Below are 14,927 nucleotides of genomic sequence, written 5' to 3' on the forward strand. Positions count from 1 at the left end.
ATATAAAGTACAGATAAAGTACCGTATACCCCTCGTTACCTAAGCGATGGTTTAGTTGTATTTTTTTTTAGGTCTGTTGACCACTTATACTCGCCCCTGTAGCAGGAATTATCTCAGAAAACTGGACAATTTACTACAACCTGACCATCATTAACGAGCTGTGCGTTTCACCGAACTGACAGCTTACGTCATAGGGGAATACCCTGTTTTGGAGACTAAAGATATATTCTATCATTTTACGCAGAGTCTGCATAGCAGGAGCCAGACAACTGTATATACACGCATTTACAGATATGCTGAAACTGTGGACCTGCCATACAGTCTATGACCTCCTTTAGTTTATATTCTGGTCTCTTTCTGTGTGTATTAAATTTAGATGACAGAAAATGTGCTTGACAGACTGTTTCTCACCAATGTTTTGATGTTCCAAAAGCTTTGCGTCATTACAGCCAGTGTCACGCATAAACATTCCCCGTTAGATTGCCTGCACTGGCGTAGCAATGCGGGTCAATACATGTACACGACATCAAAAACATTGCAGTTGGCGGCTCAAGGCCAAAAAATTACACTTAAAATGTAGTCCAACACAGACAGGAAACACACCTAAAGACTTCAAAAAAAACCATGTAACTTAATCTGGAAAGTTGCAGTTTTAGAAGTGTACCTCCTCACCATCCGAGGAAATGGAAGACGTCAGTTCATAGTCACAACACGACCAATCAGGCTGTTGCATCACTCTGAATTTCCAAGCTTTCACATCACCTCTTATTGTTCATAAATAATGCATTGAAATTCGGTGAGCAATTTCATTATGGCATTTTCAATAAAACACTCTAGCTTTTAATTTACATGTCGTAGCCTGTAAAAGTTGACGATAAAATCCGGCTTAATAATGCTTTGGTTGCGAGTAACGACCAATTCGAAGCTAAACCCTCGATTTTCACTGCTACACACAAGTCCTGCGCTGTTGACAGTCGACATGAGTCAGGGCGGCCACAAACAATTTTGCTGGCTATTTTTCTGAATTTCATTTGAACCAAAATGCAAAAGACAATGTAACATGGCGTTATTCAGGTTGAAATCTAACTTTGCTTTGCAAACTGTGTCATCAGAATTACCCGGTAGATCACTGAAACACCTGAAACATGGTCTATGTCCTCTGTACATAACGAGGCAATGAGCGCAGCTTTTCCCAGAACTTAAAAAGGAATTGTATGAATTTCTGAGAACATACAACGGCACTGCCATCATGTGTGCGAAATTAGCATTCTTCATCAAACCACCATTAACCGGATTTTTTAATCTGTCCTAGCCTATTTAGCGCAATCAATGAGGCAATCAGCCATCAATTTTCTGCTTTGGGTTGCAGTAAGATTTGCATTAACAGTGTGTGTGCGTTGTGTGCTGCGATCTTCACATGCGAAAAATTTATCCAAGTGACCGAGATTTGAACCGACAGCCTCGTTTACTCACTTTTGAGAAGGACGACGGCAGGAGAACAAATTTATTTTCTCCTCGGCGTACACTCAGTCATGAGTTGATTCTGCATACATGAAGGGCTCTGATTTGCATGATAAAAGTTACGATTTGGAGCACATCAAATAAAATTTCCTACAATGGGGTTGCATTATTTCCCCCGATGTTTTTACAGATGCAGTTGTTTCATGCTCTACTGTACACAACATTAGAGCTCAAAATTTCTATATTTCATTCAGAAACAGATCCTTTTTTCCCTACTACCAGAAATACACCCTCACATTCTTCATTTTTCAGAAACCTCCAGTTAACCACTACTCTGCATTTGTGACTTTGCAAGCAACGACACCTGATCGAAGGAGGCTGCCACTCCCTACCATGGAGGCTGCACCACACAAACTTTGCTCCTGCACAGAACACATTACACACACACCCACAGCTATGGACTGTCATTTTGAGGCTTGTGTTAGGAAAAGTGGATGGTGCGACATGCAAGTCTGAGGAGTGATAAATTTGAGTAATCACTTTATGCCGTTGTAAAACTGTAGCCAAATCAATGTAATCTGCTAAACCTTACATTAGTCAAAAGTGATTAATTGTTTGTGTCACCCACATCTCTGGCAAACAGGTAGAGGGTGTCTTGATGACAAGACAAAGGTACAAGGTTTACCCGCCTGCCGGCCAATCCCTCCAAGTTGCTCTATAAATCTCTCTCTGCTATATTTTTTGCCACTCTCTCTCTCTCACAAAGGCAGACAGCCACACTTAATGCTTGGCCACTGATGACTGGTGATACATTATTATTGCCATGCCTTGGTTTACCTTCCACTAAGCGACGCACCACCATTGCTTTTGAACGACATTCTTATGTTGTAGGTTTCTGCATCCTTTCATACTCTGAGGCTAGCAAAAGCTGAATGAAATGGCATGTTTTTTTTGGTGGTCCAATTTTTCTGCTGGAACAAATACAAACACAAAAGTGGCCAGCCCAGGGATGTGTCGCAATACACACAAAGGGGTAAGAAACAAACAATACTATTGAAAGAACACTATAACTGCAAGAGGGGGCACTTCAATACATGCCAAAGGACAGAAAACTTGATGGTGAAGTCTAAAAGAATACAAATTTTGGAAAAAATGTGATGATTACTTTGTCACTTTCATCATGGGTAATAGGGCATAAATATCTTTATCAACAAGTATTGAAAATAAACAAGTATCAAAGTAAGTAGTAATTGACATTAGCATTGACGTACTTCAACTGAGAATTGATAGATAATGAATCTACAACATGATCCACCAGAAAAAGACGATGACAAAGACGTGTAACCAAGATGGAGGTAGACAGAGAGAGTTATTACAAATCCAATGCACACAGCAATTGCTTACTTGGTTTACTTGTCTTTTTATGAGAAATTTATCATGCGACTTTGTGAAAATATTATCATTGTAATTTTTTGCACGAATACGCAATGTATCAAGTGGTGGCGACTGATTCGTTTCTAGCATCTGATTTCCCTTAAAATATCATTTGGTCCTGAACTATGACTGTCCAAATTTCAAAATGATGCCAGTTCACATCAAATTGAACACTCTAGCTTACTAAATCTGGTGGGTTTTTCAACACCTAAAGTCAAACAATCATTTTGCTTTGATCATTGACACTTACAATTATTTTTTTCATGCGGGAAGACTCTTTATAGTGCACGCCCCCTGACCCTTGACCTTTGAGAGCAGTCCCTGACACCCGTAACTTTCTTTGAAGTTTCCCTGCCTGGCCTACTTTTTGGAGCTTGATGTCACAACTGTAATCATGTGATCCACTTTTAAATTGGGCATTACCATTATTGGGGTTGCAAGGCCGTATGAATCGGGTAAAATGAAAAAAAAATCGCCAGAATTAGCAATGACTTGAATCTTCTCATTAGAGGTGCCGTGTTTCATATGGCTTCCCAATGATGTCTGAGTAACAAATACTGGTGATGTTGAGAGCCTTCAGACTATAATATTACAGACACCATGGAATACCCAGGCTTTCAAATGTATGGGGGAAAATCTGTTACTTACATTTGTACTGAAATCAAAGAAACATTTACCCTGAAGACTATTGTACATAAGATTTTACAAAACGAAGTGAATACATTGGTTCTTAAGATAACTCAGCAGTATTGCATAAGTTACAAGAATTTCCTGTTTCTTCGCTATTAATTTACTTGAAATTTTAGGTACCCTGAGAGAAATAACGTTTTAATACGTATATTCTGAAATTGCAAATCTTTGGGTGACTTCTTGTTTATTTCATTTTGACTCTTGCTGTTGTTTATCGCCAAGATTAGGATGAACTGTATGGAAGTGGCCTTCAATATCAACGCAGGATGGAACACCTGGATATTGTTCATTAGACAAAACACGACCGAAAAACCACCAGGGACTGCGAAGAGAACACGACCAGTGGGCTGCTGAAATACTCCGAGAATTAAAGTAAGCTGTTTTGATGGAACTACTGGATGGAAAACATTGCAGCCGTCCATTACAAATGTCAGACAACATTAGATGCATTGCTCAGAAATGTGCAATCTAGGGAAATGTATGTGTAACTGACGGCTATGATTCATGCAAGCATCGCTGCCCTGCCCTTCGTTATTCATGCTAAAATTGTACGGTTGCTCGCAAATTATAATCATATCTTCACGTTGGAGGGGCGGGAGAATGACAGGGGAAATGAGCGGACTGAATTATTCTGACGCTAATCAAAACCTATGGACTGGTCTGCGTTTAGCCTGGATAAGTCCCAATCCTTTCGCTGCGCCTGTTTCCTATCAAGCTGTTATGCTGAGGATTTATGCGCTGCTCTGCTCGGTGTGAATTTCTGCTGACAGATCTTTTGTGCATGCAAAACTATATGTATTACCTTCCCAAACAGAAAAAGCAGCATTGGAAAAGTATGCAGAGAGAGATTTTTAATATCTCCTTAGATAGGTGTGAAAATCTTTTCCCCTTTTCTTCCAGCTTTCTTTTCCGCATGTATACCTAACATTGACATTTTCCTGGGAAGGTTGCGTTTCATGAAAATGCAAAGAGACACTATGCATTAAGCCTAATCTACTTAGCGAATTAGTCTTTGATGGTTGTCTACGAGAAGATGGCAGGCAATTGATAGCAAGTTTGAAAACAGTCGGACGCGACAGACAGCTTCTGCACCGCCTGTGCTCATCGTCACCTTGTCCAGTGACCCTAGTGAAGCTCCTCTGATTGTGGCGGTTCAGAGCTCCGTGACCAGATGTCAAGTTGTTGAGGCCACAAAAATAAATCTTCATTTCCCGTGAATGGAAGCATTAGGTTGGCTTATCACTGACAATCCCTCAATCAGCTACGCAGCGGGGATATCTCTGTATGACAACCAACCGGACAAGGCCCATCCCAACAATCCGTTACCCTCTCTCCCTCAAAAAAAAAAGACTATGCCAGCCCCCATCACCATAACCACTGAGTTACAAGGAGGCTCACACATGTTTCTTGTAATCCCCATCTATATGGAAATTTTGGTGAGTGTGATCGCTGCCCGTTCTCTATCGTAAATGTGCACTGCTTTTCAGAGCAACTCGAGTAAAATTAATGCGATTCAGACAAAAGCACAGGACAGGCCCAACTTCCTATTCAAATGGGCCAGTTAGACTTCTAGTCGTATTCTTTGATGCAGTCTACACGGACACACAGGCTACACAAGGGAACCAAAGATAAGAAGTGTGCCTGGGGCATAGTGTGTATTTATCACATCCATCAGAAAAGACCATACTCACACAAAATACAATATTTAGCATTCCCTGTTCATAAAATACCCAAATATCACCTTGTTTCATATTTTTTTCAAACGGAACCATGCCAGTTGAAACAGAGATATTCCCTCGACTAAAAATGGGTTCGGCTCACCTTTTCTCTTCAGCAGTACAGTCACCGTTGAGTACAACAAACCAATGGTGAATTATAAAATAATGGGCCTGTAATGTCCACATGAAATTCTATGGCAGGAGAAATTTTCTCGGCTGTCTTAAATTTATCATTTTACAAATATGGAGGTAATTCCAAGAAATACATAAAGACTTTTATGGTATACCTGCCAGTAGCATATGTTCACTTAGCATTGACAACTGGTAGGGGCATTCTCGCCAACGAAAATATGGAATATTAACAGTAATTTTACATGTTATGATATTCCTTGCTGCTCATAAAATTCTTCCAATGGTAGCTAATCCACCATATGTACTGCGTAGGTATTGCAAGTTTGTGACTGAACCAGATAAAGGCTGAGGAGCCGAATGGAACTCTGGAGCCATTGCAAGTTATACATTCAAGATAATCTAACATTTCTGTTTGAGGGTATCACCTTTGGGGGGGAACTTCTATTAATGTAATTAAAGATAATGAACTTGGTACATGATGCCAAAAGGAGAAAGCTTCTAAATACAATATATTATTGCATTGAAATCTGCAGAGGTAAAAAACACAAACAGGGTTTCCATTTACATGACAACAACAAAGTATACCGTGCAAGAAAAATAACTGAAATGTACTTTGAGTTTAAAAACTCTCTGACAGATTTTTTCCCCCATGATTCACTTTGAAATGAAAAAATGAATTTTTCATTATCAACCTGAGACTTCCCCGCTTTAAAATTTGACAATACCATGGTAGCACTGTGCACATGATAACAGCAAAGCAGGGCAGACTTAACCTGACAAGCACTTCCCTAATGGAACAAACAATTCTTGAAGATCTGAATTTTCACAAAGGTAGATTAGCGATGCTATCTGCCTGAAATTGACTGCAATTGCCTTATTAACATAAGTATTCCATGTTTTGGCCTTTTTACATTCCAACCGCGAACCTCTCCCATCAAGCCCCATTCAGTTTGGGAAAGAGGAGAATGAGGCCAACGACTGAGAAGTCCCCTCACGACCGCTGAGTGGTGCAGAGAACCCTACCACCTGACCTATCCCTTGGTGCGGTCGATCTCCTTGGTGCATTTCACACAGGTAGTGCAGCAGAGCTGATGAACACTCTACGAGTGGGGAGTGGGATTCCATGTCATGCAGGCTGCGTCAAATCTGTGCAGATCTCCACGCTGGCATTGCTGTTTGTCCACTCTTTGTGAAACCCTAACTACAAAGTGAGGGAATCATTATCTTTAGCCATACCCTATAATTATTGCTGTGGCGTGTCATTCAAACTTGCTTATCTCTCCACCAGTAAGGACAGCAGACAGCTAAGTGCCATGCATGTGATCGCCATGGGAAAACACACAACCCTCTTATCAAGGCTTGCCATCTTTAAAAATAAAAAAATCTATGCGAAGTTTTCAATTCGGATGCCTTGCACTATCGATCAAATTTCTCCTCCTCACCCGACTAAAACCATTTCCAGATTCATCATCCTGTGTTAGAGTGGAAAAGATTTCTTGAAAATACTGAGCAAAAAATGTTTTTGTTGCATTTTTGTAAATGATGTAAAGCAGTTTCACACTCACTATCCCTTGTGAACAAAGTGTAAAATAGATTTGTGACATTGAGAAAAAATGCCCTGATGTATTAAATGTCTTTTGAGAAAACTAATTTTTAGTGCTTAATTGCTTGATATTAAACCACAAGCAGTCATGGGGAAGGGCTGCCTTTTTGGCAGTTCCCCTTCAACATTTCAGGGTCAAGGGTTAAGCTGTTATAATGCCTATTTAGCAACTGAGAGGGATCAACTCCTTGCTCAAGATAATGTTTTATGACAAATCTCCTGATCAACTCCAAATGAAAGTGCAAATTTTGGCATTTTTAGGAGACAGAAAAAGTCAGGAGATATTAAAGCCATGGGCAACCTTCATATAATACAGCAATATTAGAATCAATGTACATTAAAGATTATTTAATGTAAAAAAACAGAAGTCAGAAAAAATTCAGCTAAAATTTAAGTCCCTTGTAAAATTTCCATTGAGGAGTCATTGCCACTTTTATGGATATCTGGGGAAGATGATAATGCAGCAGTGGTGTTCTATAAAACCATGTTTTTTCAAAAAACACACAAAAACATGAGTTTTACAGTTGACATATGATTTTCTTGATACAAGACAGTGAGAAAAGAGGCATAAAATGCAAGATACAGTCGAAAATCTCGCAAGGCATTTTATGTACCACATTTTAACCCTCCCTGCTTTCGGAATAAAACTGAAAGCTAACAGTCATTTTTATCTCAGAACAGCATCCCATAAACATCCCTCATATACCTGTCACAAAAAATGGCACTATGCTGGCTACTGAAAAATTGATATGAAAAAGGCTTCTCAGCACCCACACAAGTCACATGACCATCTCTCTGTGTGCATGCACTTGATATGATTACTATCCTCATGGATCAAAGCCACAAATTTCCATTCCTAATTTCTCCTCATCAGTATGGTCATGAAATTCAGCTCCTGGATTTCAGGGAGTCCTTTGACAGTTTTTTTTTGAGGGGTGTAACAAGATTAATTTCCTTTGAGACGAGAGACCAGTATATCTCAAGAATGTTATGTTTTACTGTCGGCTGTAGATCTTCAAACTTTGAAATAAGCTATCACTACATATGAGGAGGTTACCACACTAGCATACTGACAATTTTCAGACAAACTAGCAGTCAAGTTTAATTCTCTACTTTACATATTAATTAATTTGAACATTTGAAATCAGTTGAAACTCGTTGACTGTACTTTTGAAATGAGTTTCTGTTGGTCATTTACCAAGTTCAGAAAGTTGAGGCCTCTACGCTTAAAATAGAACACCCCAAAATAGATTCCAGGCTGATAGCTGCGATATCATAGCTGCGATATAGTTCGGTGTAACTGAAGACACTGTTCTGTACTGTACGAAAGACTACAATCATAAGATAATTTTCAAATTATCAGTCTTTTGCCAAAAAAACTGGTTGTTTTGAGAGAGAGAGAGAGATTGAAACATGCAAGATACATAATGGCACATTTAAAAAGTGAAATCAAACAAAACCCATGACTTGAAATAAATTGACTTCTACTCAATTATTTTTGTCTGAAGCTTATTGCATGTAGATAATTGTAAAAACAAAAGCCCCAACACTTCAAGTATGGTGATACATGTGGGTGTACATTTTCGCAGAACAACCAGTTTTTTCTCGTTTACCCGGTGTTCAGTTGCAGTATACTGCTGATGAGGAAAAAAAGGCAAGTGAAATGCATCAAGGGCTGAAAATAACAACACGGACATTCACGCCTAGCATCCGCACCCAGCTGCAGAGGAGGTCTGCTAACGTTTCAATTGCCTATTACCAGCATAAAACAGACCTTGAAATGCTGATTTAGGCATGGTATGTGCGCACAAGATCAGAAACAGAGGGGGTGTGGATGGCAAGTGGAAGGGAAAAGAAAACATTTAAGGATGCAGTGAAGTATATAAATTATAAACAAACATACCCTCTGAAGGTGTCCAAAATTGTCCTATTGGCAGCGAACCAGGAGAGGCACTTGTTCCTTTGTAGCCGTCTGATACAGGCGTCACATAACCGCCTAGGTATGAGAAACTGGACCCTGAGAACAAAGAATTGAATGCATCCGTCAAATTTTCCAGGATGGGAATATCCCGGAAAAAACATATTTCAACCATAAAGTCTTCCATTTACTGGGTAATGTTATACTTTTTCCTTTTATGGAGAGACGTAGCGCGTAATGTTTTCATTGCCTATGCAAGTTGAGTGAATTTACCCAAACACTCGCTAGGTCTGATATGCAAAATTCTAAACAACGCCCGTTTTCGTTAAATTTGTCCCAGAGGAGACGGAGGGGAAGCAATCAAACAGGCAGAGTCCCTGCTTGCCGATTTGTAATGCGTGAACAGCAATGGTGAGCTGAAACTATGCAGATTATCAGGGGTCCACCCACGTACTGACAACAATCCCAGTTCTTATGGAATACCATTCCATAAAATAGGCTAGAAATTATCTATTATTGTTCGGAGTGTTAGGTACTAAGAATGAGGATGTTACGGCCAGGAGCTGCTTTCAAAAACCTGACAAAAACACATGCAAATCCACCACAGTCTGTATTCCCCCATGGTTGGCACTGGGGAAAATAGGGGAGGGAAGATGAAGTAATGTGAGTGTGGTCTGTCGAGTGGCTGCTCTCCTCAACTTTTCAGCCTTGCCAACTCCTCATGGCCCGCTCCTGTAATCTCTGTTAAAATAGGTTTTCTTCTTCAGTGATGGAGGAAAAAATAACGGCAGGCTGATTAGCAATTCCGCGCACAGCTCCATGCATTACCTTGGGACCCGTAATCCAAGCAGCAAGCCAGCATAAAAGGGATGCCCACAGCCTTCTCCAAAGCTGCACTCAACAATTCAATCGGAGTTCTCTTGCAATGGCAGCCCAGGTTTAAGCTTTCTATGCACACACGGCCCTGCTTCAACGTCTAATTGCGTTACATTGAATTTCGCTCTAGATCACCAGGCCCCATTTCTTCACCCTCCCTCCCTCCCTGGAAACTAGTTACCAGACTGCCAGGCTTATAAACTGAGCATTTTCTATACTGTATGGAGGAATTATTTGCACAACATCCTCAGCCATTAAAACCTGCAAAATCTACAGAAATTAGTCCCTCACAGAGACGGCAAAACCACTAATAGCACGATGTAAATGTCACACCAGCTATCTTCTTTTTCATGTTTCTTTTACAAAACAAAATATGGATAAACATTTCCTTGCATGTTGTTTGTGACACATATAGAAAGCATTTCTTAGGCACGAAGAAAGATTTTTTTGTGAATTATAACCCCTTGGCTAGAGAGAACGAATATTTATTAGCAGAAACTCCTGTTTAAAAAAGAATTGCCATACACTGTAATCGAGAACAGTCAGGCCTCTGTTCAGCGTTTATTAGACTGTACCTCTCTGAGGAACAACTGTTAAAAACGGTGATAGTCGAACAGTATGTAGTAACTCATAAAACCATACTGGTTAGTTAACCTGTATTACAATTTAAAATGGCTGCTTTCCTTGACAAACTGAAATATTGCTTCAGTCAACACACAGAGAAGACAGCTGTCCCTCTTATGTGTGCCAGTATGAACAGATAAGAAGAAGAGCCTTGTTTCCAATACATATTCTTAAAACACAGAAGCACATCGCGAGGTATAGAAATATGTTGAAAATGAAAGGTACAGGAAATATTCCAGCAAAAAAACTACAACTGAAATGTTTAGCGGTTTTCTCTAACATTTAAGATCATGAAAAATTATACTCAACCTTAAAGGTGGTTTTAATTACCAGTAGCAATACATTAATCCCTCGCTGTGCAAGGAAAATGCAACCTTCTTTCCATTCACGTCCTCGCTTTTTTTAATTCTCAGTGCCGTAAAGCGATCTGCTGTCACCAGCCATTTGAGATATATTGATTATTTTCACGTAAATTCATGTAATGTTTAATTCCTTGCCCTGTAAACCTTAGCGCTGGCCAAATACAACAGGATAAACAGCAAGCCAACCGTTGGATGGCTTCCCACTTCCACTGCTGGGACCAGCTGACCCAACGATCGTGACGCTACTCACAGGGAGAACAAACTTCACAGCCCTTGTCAAATGATTTGTTGTGTAGGAGGAAAATTAAAAGGGTACATCTGGCAAGCTAGAGTGGTATGAAATAAATTTGAGTTGCTTTTAATAGACTAGCTATATGCCAGTAGCGTGAGCGCTGTTACTGATGAAACTGTAGTGTATTATAATCCTTAATTCCAATATGTAAACATTATAACCTATCTTGTACAAATAACTTGTCCCTCCCCAACTTGCAACTGTGTGATTATTTTTTTTTAAAGGTGAAAGAAGACCATGACCAAGAACAACAATAATGTGGATAAAAACATGAATTTTTGCTTAAAAACAAGCCCTGCTTAATTCATAACAAGGTATGCCTGCCTGGAATTTGGAAAACCTGTTTTGGCGACGACATGTTAGGAACTGTGTTTGTACATGTGGAGAGGTTGAAGACATTCTGGCTTAGACAATGCGGGGACCATACGTGTACCTTCAACTCAGTTTCCGCAAGGGGGTGTGGCCAGTCAGCTCCACAAAGACAAGGACCCTCTGAGGGTACCCGCCTCATTCAGAGTGTGCTCTACCCTATTGACACCCTGCCATTTGTAAAAAAAAAAAAGACGGAATACGCCACTTGCTTTGCTATTTGAATTGGAAATATAGTCAGCACATTGTTCAGCTATTGTCAGTTACGTGAATGAACGGCTTATGTGTATTCTTAGTTCCGATAGGAGAATAAACAAGCTCGCCAGCTACAGCCACACTTCATGAAAGAAACGTTCCTATTTTCCTTCAGAAGAAAAATAAAATTCTAAGGAGCAGTTAATTTTTGATAAATTGTGGTAGATCTCAGAACATCATTTGATGCAAAATGTAACAAAACTGCATTCCTATTTGGTTTGTAACTACAAATAATTTTTCCTCACAATCTTTAGTTTTTGTACGGATAGTGACAGGGCACCTCTGGAGTGGCGTGCGTATACAGCGATTTGAAAAGAGACCTCGTCAGTTTTTTTTAAGCCAGCCAAAAGACAAACAGCAACCAAACCCAACACAGTGAGGTAGGAACAAACAACAAACAACACACAACCCTTTTCTCATAAATTAGTGGCTTTTTAGCTTCCCAACGCAATCAATCGTTTTTCTCGGCACAACTGCCCAAGTTGGCATTCCAAAGAGTCAACTCGACGCAATCCATCAAGATTTGCGTGAGGCCCTTCACTATGAAGCTCTCAGCCGGCCATCAACCTAACACCGCCTCTCGCACTCGGCTGATTCTCATCCCCAGAGTGCAGTCGCCTCTTCACAATATTTTGAGGTCCAGAAGTATCAACTAAAACGGGAAGAAAACTTCATAAAGCCTTGTACTTCAAGAGGTTGACTCAAGAAAAATCAATAGTGCATGTATGGATCAACAGAAGACATTGCACTGGATTTGCAAGCACGCTTACATTTTGTACAATTAGTACATAAATTAATATAGCAGATAGAAGACAACAAAAATCAAGCCTATGTCTAACTCAGAGCACTTACACCCAACAACTGAACTTTCTGGGTATTTTGTTTTATTAGTATAACCAAACCCTCTGGCTGCAATATGTGGTACTCAGCAGAATCTACAAAATAATACATTTCACCCAGCTATTACTCCGAGAAGATTGCCCCTCCTTAGTGATAGAAAAAAAAACCCATACCCAACAGGAAGAAAAAGTCTCCCTTTTTGATTTCGTTTTTGTAGTTTTTGAGTGGGTCGACATCCCTTTCTGCTAAGAGTCAAAAAACACATTTTCACTGGCGCTGTGGAGTTCGGAGTACAAATACAAAACTGAACTTCACAAGTTTTATTTCCCTTAATTCTCCCAATTTCTAAAAACTCATATGTTCTAATAGGCGGGCTGGGCCTTGGGGCACTTTCACTAAGCTATCTGTGCCATTATGTATGTGAATTGTTGCAGACTGCTCTATGCTTTGAAATCTTGTCATTATATAGTCAACGGCTGAAAGCATTCACATAGTGCACACCATTACCCAGGCCTAATTGGGGAACCTGTCAACAACCTGGACTAGCATCGTACCTGTGTGCTCTCCTCCCCACAATGCATACATACCCCCCTTTTCCTTCTTATTTCCCCTTTTTCTTCTCTGCGCCAGGGAAACTGGCATACGCTCCACTGACCTGTCATTTTGGGGCTAAAATGACGATTTCTGACATAAACTACTAATTTAGACTTTTCACACATAAGTGAGTCCATGAGTTATTTAGTTACGCACGGGAACGGTGTCATCATTCAAAGGAAGATGTCAAGAGATTTTGAAAAAATCTACCGAATAAATGTCAACTCAGAAAAAGAATGTTAAATATATTTTCAGCCACAAATTGCCATGACTGACAACATTTCTAGCGCTGATATAAATACATAAAGCCATGATTATAGACAAAGAAAACACAGAAACTTCATGACTGCACTACTCTCTGGGGATTTTTGTTTTATCAATTGACAAAAATTTTTCACTTTGTGATACAAAATTACCATTAAAAATCACCAGATGGAAAAGTATTAGTAAACTGGGTTCATACTACAAATCGCATCGTAAATGCTCCTGAAACGCAGTTTCCAAGGTGACCAAAATCAATGAGTTCCACTTCACAATATGGCCTGATCTCCGCGCATGTTATTTCTCCTACCCGTCTGTCCTTAAAATTCCCCTCCTCTGTAAATAGGGACGAGAGTCTTGTTGCTTTGTTTATGGCAGTTTATTTTGCTTTAGCTTGTTTATTTTACTTACACAATAACATTATACTAGCTGTCTGCGTCTGATCTAAACAGAGTTTACTGCTACGAGTCCAGGCACTGGGCATGTGCGAATGAAGCCCTCTTTAAGCTCAACTCTGTCACGTTACCAAAACACGTTGGCCTCCACGATCGCGTGTCATCTCAATTTTGTTTCAGTTTTCCAGTGAAATTCCAACGTAAATTTATTACTCCACGTTATTGTTCATCAAACAAAAATTGGGCAAATCTGAACACCCTGTTGGATACAGATAGAGTTTATTTGGACAAGGCTTGTATGAGCAGAGCTCACACAACACAGTCCAACCATACTGCATGTAGCAAATACACTGTAGTACACGCACTGCCAGGAAAACAAAATAGGCGATTGAAAGACACGGAACCACTGATAAATCTGACCAGAAAGAGGCGGCAATTACAGTGTGTACTTCTGAGCTCATTAAAAACTCCGCAAGAAAATAATTAGAGATCGTGGGGGGAAAAAAGCAATTTTGCAGAACGGTTACACTGTGTATGCAGAAGAGCATTAAATTTGCAGTGGCACAGGCCTCAACGGCTTTCTGGTTTTGGTGATATCCAGCCACACGGTATTATCCAGAACTGGACTGCAGGATCATTTTTCATCGAGTTCACACATGCACAGAACATTCATTTCAAGCCCAGAAAAGATCAAACATATGAGACGATCAAAATATCATTTTGCAGCAAAATTACACAAAAATATTGACATTTGCTGTAATGAAGCATTTTCACAGTAGAGTGAAAGGTTGCCCGCATGTGTCAACAAGTTCCACAGATATTAAATTTCTGCGTCTACATTCACATGAAAGCACATGCTAAAAAAAAACAAGAAACAGCCAGCCAGTTTGCTTAAACATTTCATTTGACATGTATCAAAAAATTTAAAAATTAATATTTTTATTCAAAGGCTGCCTGAATCTTGCATGTGCTACAATCAGTGACAGAATCTGAGTGATGATTTTCTCTGGCATTGCAGCTAAGGCTAGCTGTGTTCCATATGTTGGCATATTAAAAAAAGTCTAATGAATTCGCCTGCAATTCTATCATAACGAGAGAATAGA

The 14,927-nt window shown here is 39.7% G+C and overlaps 1 protein-coding gene across 11 annotated transcripts in view; it reads right to left on the minus strand.

Annotated features, from left to right (window-relative positions):
• The window catches only part of LOC139151855 (trinucleotide repeat-containing gene 18 protein-like), a 75,120-nt gene that overhangs the window by 35,404 nt on the left and 24,789 nt on the right, over positions 1–14,927 (minus strand). For all 11 annotated transcript variants that reach the window (XM_070724877.1, XM_070724875.1, XM_070724878.1 and 8 more), the window contains exon 3: positions 8,942–9,055. In XM_070724877.1, coding sequence (XP_070580978.1) covers positions 8,942–9,055 — 114 coding nt within the window. The remainder of the gene's footprint in view (positions 1–8,941; positions 9,056–14,927) is intronic.

Source organism: Ptychodera flava, chromosome 15, assembly GCF_041260155.1.
Source record: "Ptychodera flava strain L36383 chromosome 15, AS_Pfla_20210202, whole genome shotgun sequence".
NCBI classification, from domain to species: domain Eukaryota; kingdom Metazoa; phylum Hemichordata; class Enteropneusta; family Ptychoderidae; genus Ptychodera; species Ptychodera flava.